We start from the raw sequence: 13,571 nt of genomic DNA, 5'->3' as shown, positions 1-13,571 counted from the left end.
AGACCCCAACTTCATGTCATCGATATCCTCGCCCAAGATGTAGGTATTGTAGTCAGAGAATTCAAGTCGGGTAACTATCCTTGATGTCCTCTCCATAAGAGACAGTTTGGTGGAAATTTCTTCTGAGATCGGCAAACTTCAAAACTCAATCGGTATCGTCTCCTCCCTCCACTTCTTTAACGTCAGCAGAAGCGGGAGCGTTGTCTTCTTCAGTGATATTATCCTCATCACTGGCATCATTGATGGACGAGGATCCCTTGGATACTGCTGCGGTTTTCTTCTTCGAAGACAAACCAGCAGTGCTACCAGCAGTAGTAGCTTTGGCAGCTGGACGACCGCGTTTTTTGGTGACTTTGCTTCCGTTGCTCTTGGGCTTCAAGGCATCTGTTTGAATCGGTTAGAAGAGTAACGCAAAGGTAGAAAAAACATTGAACACACCTGTTTCAATGGAAGGCAAGACGCTCTCGTCGCCATCGTCGACATCAGGCTTCGCAGCAACGTGACCAGCGCCTATCTTGGTGGGTATGTTGCCAAAGCCGTATCTTTTCTTGTAGCGATTGAAAGCGTTTTTGGTCGACATGAGGTTGGTATGTCCTGCTGCTCTGGACAGGACGCTGAAATCCATCTAGCAGAGAAAGAGATATGTAAGCCGATGGATGTCAGGGAAAAAGAAAGTAGATTGGGTACTTACCACGCCATCATCACCAAAGGCTTTGAGGCATTCGAACACGAATTGAGTCTCCTCGGGCTTGAGACCTTCGCCTTTAGCGGTAGCGGCTTCGGTCACTGCTTTCTTTGGAGGCATTTTGAGTGAATGTAGAGTTTGCGTGTGTTGAGAAACTGATACTGTTAGTGCGAGAGGGATCGGAATTGGTGTGAAGCATTGGTCATGTAAATACCTTGGGAAATGCTTGGAGCGAGCTGTATTTGGCTGATCTAATCCGATATAGCGAGATGACCGGGAGGTAAGGCGATAATTGTAGTACGTGGTGTGCACGAGGAAGAGATGAAGTATAGAGACGAAGAGAAAAAAAAAATAAGGAAGAAGAAAGTTGGGCCAGGGGATGAGCAGGCTATTTATGCCTCACTAGCGCCGTGGTCTTCTTCTCACTGAGCTCACTGGTCCAGGTGGTTGGGGGTCTGGAAGTGGTCCAGAGAAGAGAAAAAGAGACAAAGCCTTGCTAGTTACTTAGTTAGGAAGGATATTGAAATTTGAAGGCTGGAGACTGAGGTCGTCTCACAGAGAGTGGGTGAAGCGTAGAGAAAGAAATATGGCGGGATAGAAGGCTCAAATCCGTCGAATACTGAGGTGATCCAAGAGAATACGTGGGCTACTGTTCTGAAAATTCTTCGTACTGATGATCAGTGGCTAGACGAGGACTTTGGGACTACGTAGACTTCTTGATTTTGTGTGATTCAAGAGTAGTGCTGCCAAAAAATGCAAATTCCCTTCTTGAATTCGAGATAACCTAGCTAGAAAAGACGAAATTGGAAAATAAAAGCAATGCATCATCCTATCCCCAAACGCAACCAATGAATCAGAAGATCTTCGGTTCCTAGTTTTACCTGCAAAGATGCAGGATTGTCTATCACGTTGTTTTTTCGGTTTCCATCACTGTAAGCAAGCACGCACTCTTTTGCATATGTAAAAGGCCGGCATTACATAGTAACAGCTTCCTACCTCTTACTTAGAGATAGGGGGCCATCCCCGCATTGAAAAAAGCTGACATGTCCTCTGGTTCATCCTCGAGTCCTTCCTCTGACTTAATAAGTTGGTCATCGGGGGCAGTCGTAAATTGGCTTTTCTTATTGCTGGATCGTTTCTTCGTAACACCCGTAGCAAGCGGAGCAGTAGCTGGGGCAGACTTCGACGCCTTTTCGGCTTTCAAGGCGCCTTTCCCACTAGCATTAGCTTTCTTGGTGGTGGCGGTCTTTGGTGCAGGTTTGGACTGGGCAGTGTCTTCAGCAGAACCGTTTTCATGATTATCCGTTGCTGCCGCACCGTCGCAGTATTTTTTGTTAAGGCGAGAAAAGCGTTTTGCACTTTATGTTATATTCAAGTATTAGCATATGAGCAACGCACATAAGGGGGATATGGGGAGGTATCTTACGCAGCTCCAACGCTCACGATTTGGCACTCCTTTGCGACATTGCTGAAATTGACCTGTTATCATTATTAGTACCTAGGAAGCGTGTTTGCGGGCTTTTTTTTATGGCATTTGATGTGACTTGCCTGTCCAGCATTGGAGTTGCGAACGCACGAAAGAAGAAAGACGATATGCTCGTCGTCAGTGACATTGGCGCGTGCAGCCATTTTGGGTGAGTAATGCTGTCTCTTGAAGATACTGTTGGATTTGAGAACCTGCTTCATGCGATATACGTAAGCCTCTATGATGTGATTGATGGCGTCCAAGATAGAAGCAACACAACTACAAACTGATAGCTGTTAAGCAGAGAACGATGTTGGGTAGAACAGGGGCTCTCAGACTGGAGCGAGAAGGGGAAGGCCAGGCAGGTGAAAAACGCTCTGAGCTAAGGATGAGTTGAGATAAAGGTAACTATGAGGTTGTAGTAGTAGAAGAAAAAGAAACAGGAGGATGGGGAAGGAGAAGTAATATTTATATAGTGTGGTAGTGACAGCTTACCCGTTGAAATGCCCTAATAACCCTCGTATCAGTTTTCCAAGCACACCAGCTATCCTGTCTTTGGATATTGTAGCAATCGAAAGAAGTAGCCTGGCCTGCATACTTTGCAAGTCATTCCAATCAGGAAGAACAAAGCCAATTCTCTCTGTCTGATGGCTGGCGGCCATTCGATGTCTTGAAAAGTGGAATCAGTCACGAGAGGGATCCAGTCTCTTTCATATGCCGTGGTCCTGATGAGTGCCCGGTGGCTGGTCTCCGAGATATCCAATGGGCTGGTTGGTAGTCAGGAGGTGGTTGGCAACAGGAAGAGATCACGGGTTTGCCCGTTCATGCAGCACGTGCCTTGGAGCCTCAGAAAGATGGCAAACATATCAGAGGAGTAAAAGATGCATTACCCTTTACATAATCGTTCAACATCTCTTCGCCCTAGTGAATCCCTTTTCTCGACGAAGCTCTATATAAACGGTGAATAGCATTCGTCGTGATTCCCATCCTTTTCCATCAGCTTTGCTCCGTGCTTCATTAGAGTTTCAACCATATCAAGGCGACTACGTCTGTAGGCCTAGTTTTGCCACGATGGGTTTTCTCGTACTTAAGGGTAGGAAGGAATACCATGATGCATATTTTTCATACAAAATCCAAAACTCAGATGTTTGTTTTGTTTACTACTAAAAGAGCAATCAAATATATCGTCAATACATCATGGCATGAAATACAAGAAACATAAGAGGGTATCTATCGTATGTCATAGCTAGCTAACCACAGATTAATGTCTAGAAATCTGCCATGACAGATTCCAAAATACTTTTCTTATATTCTCGCAAAGCGGCCTCTTTGCGACGCACCTGTTGTCGTAGCCGTAAATAACGTTGCTTCCAATTCCCTTCGTCAGTCGAACCTCCGCCGACAAAATCGTCATTCAAGGACTCCTCTTCATCTGACTGGAATCCTGCACTTTCATTGTTCCCTTTCATAGTTTGTTCCGTGTCAATGGACGCAAGTGTCAGATCACTTAGAGTGTTGCTAAATTTGAAAGCTTGTCCCGCTTGGCTTTCTATGATGAGAGAATAGGCTTGCCCGGGTTGTGCGCCGGTATCCAAAGAGCTATCTTCTGCGGCTTCGGGTATCTTGACAGTTATAGTTGCTGGAGATACGCCGGTCAAACCTAGTTTGTGCGCGACACCAAAGTACAAGGCACAGAACATGACAATCGAGTCTGCCGGTAGCATGGCATATGTAGTAGAGATTCTCTGTACCGCCGCATATGCGAGAGAGCGGGCCTCATCCGCTTCGATGGGTGTATTTCGGCCGATGGGCTTTGACTGCGTGATCACACCAGCCACAGCCCGAGTCACCTCGTCTATGGAGATTTTCGCAGCTTGACCCGACGGTAGGGACGAAGTGTCGTCAAAGTCATTTGATGTTGCAGCAGAGTCACGGCGTCCTGAGAACATATTCGAGTTATTTGAAATTTCGTTTGTGCCGTTGAGCATCACAGTCGGTGGAGTAGCCAAGCGAATAGGACGGCCGTTTATTTGTGGAACGTGTAATTGTAATCTATCTGGCCTGGTGTTTAGGTGGCCGAGAGAATGGCGTGGCAGTCCAAATGGACCTTGCTCAATCCCAATAGCGGGAGAAGATTGTACGCTCGCCACGTCCCCTCTCGCAGGGTTTACAGGAAATGAAGAAAATGGGCCACCGGGAGCAGACCCGCGATTTGGCGGGCGTCCTCGAATTTTTCCTGTCATTGTCCCTGCACTGTTTGGCCATGCGGAAGAGACAGCCGGACCGTGTCGTCGTCGATTGCGCGACTTTTCTCCAGATAATGGTGTTAACGCAGAGCGCGGACCTACACCAGAGGATGTTGTCTCGGTTAGATTATTCCTTGGTATAACTGCGGACCGTGGAAATCTAGGAGGAGAGCCATCTTTGTCAAAGGGTCTCCAGCGAAGATCTTGGCCGTGAATGGAATCAGCATTATGATCAGCACCAAATGACGATGCCGCTGCAACCCAAGGGTCATTTGGTGCATCAACTTCGTCCGGGAAAGCACTAAATGGGATAGCACTTTGCGGAAAATTAGCCGCATGGGCAGCCAAGCTGTTGCTGTCAAGAATACCCATTGATGTGTCTAACTGTGGTCGTTTAGGGAACCGGGATTCCTCTCTTTCTCTGTCTTCTGCTCGCTTCCTGCCTCGCTTCGGCTTCCATTCGGGAACGAGTGCCCTCAGAGCAAGATCTTCTTCTAGAGGAACACCGTCCCGGTCCTCACTTGCAGGGGCGTGGGATAGGGGGAGCTGTTTATAGTAGATATGATCATGGCCAAGGAGATATTCAAAGAATGCGTCTACATGCATGGCACGCATCCAACGCTGCATTTAATTAACACGGCCCGGTCCATTAGTATCGAAGACAATGAGACTTACCTTTAATCGAACAGCATATTGCTGCACCTTCTGAGTACTCTGTTTTTTTTCCATAGAGGGAGGCTCGACACCTAACTCAATGGCTAATTGAATCCAAGTTTTGAGTTCTTTGCTATCCAACTTTCGAATCAACTCCCACAGAACAAAAATACTAAAGTTTTTGCCATCACTGCGAGGCGGCGCTCGGAAAGTCTTCCGTAGCTCGCTTGTATCAGCAGATGCTGGCACATTTGGATTGCAGTACATGATAAACGACACGTAAGCGTCGTCGATTGATTCATCGGTGACCTCTCGGGGAGGCAGTTCCCGACGCTCGGCGTCCCTGTCGGTGTCCATCTCAGAATCCCTAGCAGCAGTAGCTGGGCGAGGGTCTATCTCGGTCGCCGGAGGCGACATGGACATGCCAGCGCGCAATCCCGAGGGCGGCATTGTCCCGCCGGACAGCGGCCCTCTGGGCGACGACTGTAAGCTGCGAGGCGTGTCTTTGCGCCGTAATGGCGGAGACAGGGAAGCAGCAAGCCTGCTCTTTGCACTTCCTGGGGAGGCACTGCGTAATGGGGAATCAAAAATTGGCGGGTACCTGGCAAACTGTTGGATCACAACAGCATTACCCGCGTCGGCGGGCTGCGGCGCTGGAGGCTTGAAGGGAGACTCCATAATCTGTTAAATTTCCCGCGTTCTATTCTATTCAGCTGCGAAAAAGAGAATTGAAGGGTGCGCCGGGTGCCTAATGATAGTTGCCGCGATCTCTGATGATGGGAAGCGAAGTGTTGCGCGCGCAGCAAGTTTAATCAACAGAAGCGTACCGGTGAAAGGGGCATTAATGGCATCAAATATGTAGCACTATAGCCAGCGCGCGATGGCATTGCCGCTGTGGTGGGAAAGACGCGACACCTTGAATGAATGAATAAATGAATGGATGGGACGGACGGACGAAAGAAAGAGTACGCGAAGAGGAGGAGGAGGTCGAAGCACGGACGGCCGGCCATACTACGTGCCATACTAGAGTGGACTAGTCCCCTGATTTTCTATTTTAAGAGGCGGGGCTTGCCGCTGCCCATCCCGAAGGGAAAGTCGCAGCTGCCTCCTTAACTTTCGCTTCCTTCCTTCAGTTTTGGCTTTTTTGGTTTGGCCGATCGGATCGCCCGGCAGTCACGTGAACCCCGGCCGCGATAAGCAGTCGGCTGCTATCTGCTATCTAATCGATAAGGAGGATCACGGGTCCGCGCCTTCCTTCCCAAAGCATTTTGTTCGTGCAACGCCCGCTGTTCTTGTCTCCAGGTTGTCCCTTCGACCAGACGTCTCTTTATCCCTACGCTCAGAACGCCCGCCATCGTTTCTCGCTCGCACCGTCGCACAAACCATGTAATATGATGCACTGTCGAGGACGAGCTGCACTGCACCGCACAAGCTAGAGCCTTAGTCGACGCCCGCCCCACTTCTGGCCGACACCTCGACTCACTGGCCCCGTTGGCATAAGCTACCTACCTATAAATGGCTTCTTCGACGCAGGCCGCGGCTGCTGCGGTGGGGACGCCTTCTCGCCCTGTCCGTAGCAGCAGGCGTCAAATCAGATCGTACAACGAAAGCTCATCGTCCGAGTCGAGTGAGGACGAGCACGACCAGCGGGCGAGTCCTCGCCGTGCGAGTGTCAATCGAAATAACCGCCCCAAGCGTGCAACCCAGGCCCCCCGAACATACAGAGAGCCGTCCTCCGACGAAGACTTGGACCGCGTTATTTCTCGCTATCCCGAAATGGTCACGACCAGCGCAAACACGCAATCCTCTCCTCGGCCTTCTCGGTCGACTGTACAGCAAGCGTCGCCGTCCAAAAGAAAGAAAACTACTGTGCAATCGCCTCGAAAGCGTCGACATGCCGACTCTTCAACCGGCCCGACGACTATCACCGATGTGAATGAATCGGCACCTCCTTGGCACACCCTGCCATATCACATTCTTCTTAGTATTTTCCTGCATGCGTTTCATCCACTGGCCGACTCAAGACAAGGTTCTCATGCTAATCCGACAAAAAAGCTCTTGGATGTTGCCTTGCTATGTCGCGCCTTTGCAGAGCCAGCATTGAGCGCTTTATACCACACCCCACCGCTCGTGTCTTCGTTGAAGGCCCATAAGGTTCTTTATCTCTTGTCTCAACCTGTCGAGAGCTTATCCATCAACTACGCTTCCAAGGTACAGGAGCTTCTTATAGATGTACGCCTTACCTTGATGTACAAAACAGGGCCAACATACGGTTATTTCGATCTTTGCAAACTCATACAGAAAGTGCCACATCTCAAGACACTTCGACTGTTTGATCAGCTTGACGGTAAATCCCCTCTGGCCTGGTCAGAACCTACTCTCCGGTGGAACTACCCCGTGTCGTTGTTTGACACACTGAAAAAGTGCAATGTTCGTCTTCATACCTTTGACTGGAATTGTCGATATATGGAGCCACAGTCAATTATTGACAGCATGCTAAAACACCATGTCGAACCACCGTTCCAAGCTATCCGCCATTTGAATTTTTTCCACATCCCTTCAGGTGATGGAACAAGTGAATACCCTGAAGCACTCGAGGACATAATTGAAACGGGATTGGGTGACGCCTTGTGTCGGCTCCCGAATCTACAATCGGTAACGTTCACTGATTGTACCGCAGTCAATGAACTACTTTTCCTTTCTATGCCATCGAAATTAAGCTCATTGACTCTTGACAACTGTGACGAGGTTGGCACAATAGCTTTCGTGGGGTTTTTGAACAATCATGGGGGTTCTTTGCGTGAATTGGTTCTTAAGCACAACCGACATCTTAATATGTCATTCATGACAATTTTGAAAGACGCATGCCCGAATCTAGAAAGGCTTTCCGTTGACTTACTTATGCACAACTGGCCCCCGCATTATAACGGAATGCCTCATTTCAACAGTCTTCTCAAGGCTGATGAGGTCCCAACTTGGCCTGGAGCACTGCAAGAACTAGAGTTGCTGCAATTGCGCCAATGGGATAAACCACGAGCAGCGACGTTTTTAACTTCTCTCGTTAATGCGGCCCCAGATCTTAAGGATTTGCGAAGAATTGTCATTAGCGCCACAGTACATATGGGCTGGCAGGACAGAGCTTCATTCCGTCGACAATGGATAAATAAACTGGAGCATACTTTCCTCCGGAGAGATAAACCACCCGATCCCAATACAGCAGTCAACTCCGACCTCGAGCATGCCTCTTTAGGGGCTTGTGGCCAGAGATTCTCGCACCGGCAAAGTGCTCGGTTGGCTATGCAGCGACTATCAGAAGTTGATGATAACGACGACGATGATGAAGAGAGAGATCGCAATGCGGACAGCGATGAAGAGAAGATAGCCGAGAGCAAAGAAGGTTATGTCCAGGGAATGTGTGACGTCGTGTCATTAAGAATAGACAATTTGAGGCCCGCCGATACCCAATTCAGCGAGGGTGACTTTCTAGATTCGGAGCAGAGTGGTGATGAAGATTGGGAGGGAGAAGATTGGGAGCCAGAAAATGACAGACACGCGTGGTGAATTTTTTCCAAAAGGTACCATCGCGCATATCCTGTTGATCTTCGAAATCTCACGAGCCGGTTCAAATTTTTTTTTTTTTTCTCTATTCGCGTTAATTCAGTTGAGTTCGCCTCTTTGTTCAGCGGAGTTTATTGACGGGAGGCGTTTTGGCCAAATGGAGTTACCCCGTCGGAAATTTATCTCAAAAGCGACATTCATTGTAAGATTATCTGGCTGAGGGCGGCAAATGTCATTTTGATTTTCTCTTTTCCCTCCATCTCCACGCCCTCAAGTGCACGGGGAAACCGTCGATGATGTTCCTATTCCATCAAACTTTTACGACAAATTGCAACACTTGTTTAGTTAATCAAAACATGCTTAGACAGGTGTCAAATGAAGAATCATTCCATATGTATAGTTTCAAGCTGAAAAGAGAATTCTAGGCACTGGACGAATGTAACAATACGGGCTCCAAACAAGCCTAGTGAGTCGTCCTTAGCCAGAATATAAAGCCCTTCTTGTTCGGTCACTCTATTAATGGATTATGAAGCGAAGCAGCCCTGGGAAACATTTGATTGATATCGTACGCCTTCTGAAATGTCTCTTCAACCTCGTGTTTTCGAGCAAACTAGCTACTACACATCGCTCATGACTAAACTCTTCCTTCTCATAACCAACAAAATTTCCCGTCTTCCCGTCTTCCCGATTTATCTTCTTCATCAGGCCAGTCACATGTAATCGGCAATCATGTCGTAGCTGTATCCACTGGCAGGAGTCTGTGCCGGCTTCTTGGGAGTATCAACATAACCGTTTGTCTGACTGCTAACACGGACCGGGCCAGAGTCGCCACTCAAGAAGGCCTGGCCAAAACCCCTGAATGGTACCACGGGTGTGAAAGCTCGAACCTTTTTATCGTCTTCATCTTCTTCTTTTTTGACCTGGTCGTCTGCGGGTACGCTCTTGGTAGATCTCCCGTCGCTGTCGCTCTCGTCGTCACTTTCCACGGTAATGGGATCAACTACTGAATTCCCATGTTTCAATACTGGCTTGCCCGTCTTGCACGGGGTGTCGAGAAGCTTGCTTTTTGACAGACTGGCATTGGACTTCCCAGTAGACCTGGTTCGTGGTGTGCGAGGTGTTCGAAACATGCGGGGCGTTTGAGGGATCCCTCGTGGAAGCTGACTTCCATTTTTGCGTGCTTCTTCTGTGAGGGATTTGGCCAGTTTGCGGACCTTTTGAAGCTGGTGGTTGATCGCGTGCTCTGTTGCCCCTCGACCATAGAGAATGGCTATTGTTTTGATATCTGGCTGTATGATATTGTTATCATCAGATGATGCGTTGTAGATTCGACGTAGGGAAAAGCATACTCTGAAGCCCGGCTCCGCAGCAAACACCGATGCCATCAGACGAACCTCGGCGTCCGTGCTTTGCCAATTGACCATTGCGAAGGACTTCGTGAGAGGTCGAAGCGATGAATGGAGGATGATAGAATTGTCTTCTAAAATCCAGACTGGTACCAAGAGAGAGAACTGAGTGTTTCTTGTCTGTAGCAAAGATCAAGCAGAGTGAGAAGGAGTAGAATGAGAGCAGGTCCAACAGGCACTGGGCATTCCCTATGAAGAACGGTGAAGCATGATCTCAGTGTAAGGAATGGTGGTTGGAGAGAAGAACAGCGAGCCCTCCGTTTGTCAGTGGTGGATCAGGTCGAAGAGAAGAGACGACGCTCGCCCAATCCCAAGTATAGAACTGGATGAAACCTTTTTCTTCTTTGTTATGTTTATCTGCATGTTTCATGTTGCCCTGTCTCCTTGTATGGACGAATAGAAAGAGCCTGGACTTGATATTCACCGTCAACACCCTCACCGAACTGCCAAACACGAGCAGAATACAAAGGAATTGTGTCACCTCGCAAACAAAGGCTCTGAGACTTCTTGTTTGCCTCGCCAGCCACCACCATTAGCCATATCATCGAGGCAGCAGTGAGTGACTGTGTGTCGGCTCATAGCCACTCTCATCTTTAGCTCGAGCTCACTTCGCCCAGGACTCTTCCTCTGTGCTTCACCTCTTCACACTCTAGGCTCACTCTATCACCTGTTTACTGTTCACCAAGGCGTACTTCAAGTTACCTTCTGTCACTTCGAGGCTCTCCTGAGATTTTCTCCAGGCTCTGTTCTCTGCTTTCTCCTCCCTCAGAAGACAAATAACGCTTGCCTCTCTACCTGAAATCACTGAAAACAGCGAACTTCTACCAACGCAAACATGCCTATGCAGTGGACATTGGCCAATGAGCGCCTGGTATGTTTTTTTTTTTTTTTTTTGCTTTATTTCTACCCCGTCCTAAGACTTACTGCTCATCGAATATCACAGCTCTTCCTTCGCGTCCTAGACGCCTACAAGGGACCGATGAACTACAAATGGCTGGCTGAAACTTGGCGTGAGCACACTTCCAGACCTTCTATACCTTACGCATAGTTAGCTGACAGTTCTTACCATAGCAAATGCCAATGAGAGACCAACTCCTCGCGCCATCTCCGAGCATATCTTCAAGCTGAAAAAGCTGGCAAAATCCGACATCAATGGCGGTGCTGCCGATGCAACTCCTGCATCCACCCCCAAGACTCCGCGTATCAGAAAGGCTCCCACGCCTCGCTCGGTTGCTGATACCTCTTCCCGCGCCGGAAGCAAGCGTAAGCGCGATGCAACGGAGCCTACACCAGAGCGCAATTTCACCCCGGTCAATATCAAGGCCGAGCTCAATGACAGCCTTACCCTGGCAGACTTGGAGCAGGCCACACCCTCGAAGCGTAGCCGCAAGCCAGCTGAGCACCTCAACATGGCGGCTTACATGCCCGAGGATACCGGCTCCGACGGCGGGGATAGCAGCGATGATCCTGCATATGCGCCTGAGGAGTCAGACTTTGTCGACTACGAGGGAAACGCTAGCGGATACCAGCTACTTGATGCAATCTAAATACCTGAATTTCCTTGGGGTTGTTCCAGGTTATTTCTTTCATAAGATATGCGGAAATGTTATCCCGGGGGATTTATCATTTCGAATTTTTTGGCTGTTAGGAAAGTGGCGGGGGAGGAAAGTTGTGCTTTGAATGGAATGGATTTCTCCTTTGCTATGCTCAGTCTTCGTGTTTTTATTTCCTTTTATGGGGGATAGTCGCTACGTTGAATCTTTTGTGGACGGGATTCGGGCCATCTCTTTGCATGAAAGCTACGGAAACTTGGTGCGGGGAGCTTTTCGAAAAATCATTATCAAAAAATGAGAATTGCAATTTTTCTCGTGAAATCTAATCTCTTCACAAAAGCCAGCTATGCTATCGAGTCAGATTACTCGCTTGTAAATGCACGAGTGGATAATTTATGCCCAAGTTGCTGCTCTCCCATAGCGATTAGAGACAGACCGAACACACTCCGTATTTTTTTCTCCTTCAATGCCACAAGGTAGTCCATCCAAATACTCCATTGAGGAATATCAAGTCTGGTATGTCTCAAATTATCAACTTGCTCCATCACATGCGTCAGTCGGCGGCAGTTTCAGCTCAAGAATCAGCCAGTCGAGCTTATTCACTGCCAGTGTCAGTGGTATATCCTCCAATACAGCGTGTTTTATGATCTGCTCTGTGTTTGCCTGGACAACGGCACCGAAATAGTGTCAAAGTCTAAAGACTCCAAAACTTCAAGCTCTTCCACGGGAGTCATCAGCGAGTTCTTCATGAGCTGAGCAAAAGCCTCGGAGCATTGAATATCGATCCTCACAGCGTCCTTATAGCAGTCACGGGCCTGATTTCGACGAAATCGACATGGCCTGACGTGTCTCTCTCCAGTCGCTCATTCCGGTCATGGGCCTGCATGACCAACATATTTGTAAAGGCACCTTACCATATAGGATTTAAATTTCAATTCGATTTCAAGGTGGTGGTTGAATTTCCGGCTTGATCTCGATACCTATAATATACATAAAAGAAGTCAGACCAAATGCCGGAATACGAAATTGGGCATCAGAAACTTGGATTACTGGAGAATAGGATTGTTGTGGAATACTGACCCCTGGAAAGATTGATTTCCAACTCATCAAGGTGTCGGAAGCAACGCAATGCTCGTCCTTATCGGTAAGCTTCTTGTTCCTGTTGAGTTTCTTCGAGTCGTCGACTAAAGCAGACTCAATTCGCAAGTGTCGTGCTAATCACCAATAATGCTGTCTTCTTGAGCAAGCACCTGGTTCATGTATAATGAAATGTTAGCCAGTAAACCATGGAAAAGGGACCCCTTGATATCACTTGATGTGCAAGTAATTCCATATATTCCGCTGCCACTATGATACCCCTGTTAGGAGCCTGTCAAGCCAAGGAATTGCTAAGACGCGGTGGTTAGCAGAGAACGATGGACTTGTCTTCAGCGATTTCTCCAGGGTCTCAAGAGGATTTGTGCACTGATTGTTGTGCACTGATTGTTGTGCCCGCCTACCGTGTGACGATTCAATCCAGACTTCTAGGATTGATGCTTCTTGATTCATGTTTTGTTGGAGTACCATCCATGCTCATTACCTCTATCTGTACCATACTATTGAAGATATCATATCGCAAAGATATTCTCTTAAGGTAACGAGCAAGGATGGTTGCCTGTAAGAGAGGAGAGAGAAGAGAGTAAAATTTTTTCAAGAATTTAAATTGGAGTGGCTTCAAAAAAGGTATCACATGTCAACATTATCTATATTCATAATAAATTTAATGAATAGACTCTCTAGACCTGTTTTCTATTGGAACATAGCAAGTATTATACTGGTAGGCAGACATCTAGGCAGATTAGCCAATTAGAAGCCTTAATTCCAGCTCGACGAAAGATAGTAGGATGCTCCTAATTGAAATCCATTTCTGTATTTTTAGTGAAAAATTACTGTAAATGATTGTTTTCTATTTATCTACTTTGGCTCTCTCTAGTTTTAGCATCAGAGAGAAAATAGCTCCACCTG

The 13,571-nt window shown here is 47.8% G+C and overlaps 6 protein-coding genes across 6 annotated transcripts, besides 1 other annotated feature; 2 read left to right on the top strand and 4 right to left on the bottom strand.

The window, feature by feature from the left end:
- Positions 1-145: 145 nt before the first annotated feature.
- On the bottom strand, positions 146-805 carry UA08_00730 (hypothetical protein; the record flags this gene model as incomplete). Its single annotated transcript, XM_020260569.1, has 3 exons — positions 146-384; positions 439-625; positions 692-805. The coding sequence occupies 3 exons, from the start codon at positions 803-805 to the stop codon at positions 146-148; spliced, it is 540 nt and encodes a 179-aa protein (XP_020123873.1).
- An 883-nt stretch (positions 806-1,688) lies between these two features.
- UA08_00729 (hypothetical protein) lies at positions 1,689-2,314 on the bottom strand (the record flags this gene model as incomplete). Its single annotated transcript, XM_020260567.1, has 3 exons — positions 1,689-2,043; positions 2,112-2,153; positions 2,262-2,314. The coding sequence occupies 3 exons, from the start codon at positions 2,312-2,314 to the stop codon at positions 1,689-1,691; spliced, it is 450 nt and encodes a 149-aa protein (XP_020124403.1).
- A 1,104-nt stretch (positions 2,315-3,418) lies between these two features.
- Positions 3,419-5,728, bottom strand: UA08_00728 (hypothetical protein; the record flags this gene model as incomplete). The annotated part of the gene is made up of 2 exons (XM_020260566.1): positions 3,419-4,942; positions 5,072-5,728. 2 exons carry the CDS (start codon positions 5,726-5,728, stop codon positions 3,419-3,421), a joined length of 2,181 nt encoding a protein of 726 aa, XP_020124402.1.
- An 837-nt stretch (positions 5,729-6,565) lies between these two features.
- UA08_00727 (hypothetical protein) lies at positions 6,566-8,611 on the top strand (the record flags this gene model as incomplete). Its single annotated transcript, XM_020260565.1, has 1 exon — positions 6,566-8,611. One exon carries the CDS (start codon positions 6,566-6,568, stop codon positions 8,609-8,611), a length of 2,046 nt encoding a protein of 681 aa, XP_020124290.1.
- Positions 8,612-9,318: 707 nt separating this feature from the next.
- On the bottom strand, positions 9,319-10,032 carry UA08_00726 (hypothetical protein; the record flags this gene model as incomplete). Its single annotated transcript, XM_020260564.1, has 1 exon — positions 9,319-10,032. The coding sequence occupies one exon, from the start codon at positions 10,030-10,032 to the stop codon at positions 9,319-9,321; it is 714 nt and encodes a 237-aa protein (XP_020124289.1).
- An 817-nt stretch (positions 10,033-10,849) lies between these two features.
- Positions 10,850-11,561, top strand: UA08_00725 (hypothetical protein; the record flags this gene model as incomplete). Its single annotated transcript, XM_020260563.1, has 3 exons — positions 10,850-10,885; positions 10,958-11,024; positions 11,086-11,561. The coding sequence occupies 3 exons, from the start codon at positions 10,850-10,852 to the stop codon at positions 11,559-11,561; spliced, it is 579 nt and encodes a 192-aa protein (XP_020124288.1).
- Positions 11,562-12,831: 1,270 nt separating this feature from the next.
- Positions 12,832-12,911: a repeat region (Identified by RepeatMasker using a combination of RepBase library and repeat library created with RepeatScout).
- Between the last annotated feature and the right edge of the window lie 660 nt (positions 12,912-13,571).

Source organism: Talaromyces atroroseus (assembly GCF_001907595.1).
Source record: "Talaromyces atroroseus strain IBT 11181 chromosome Unknown scaffold_0, whole genome shotgun sequence".
NCBI classification, from domain to species: Eukaryota; Fungi; Ascomycota; class Eurotiomycetes; order Eurotiales; family Trichocomaceae; genus Talaromyces; species Talaromyces atroroseus.
Note: the sequence above shows the minus strand (reverse complement) of the source record. Positions and strands in the feature narration are given on the sequence as shown.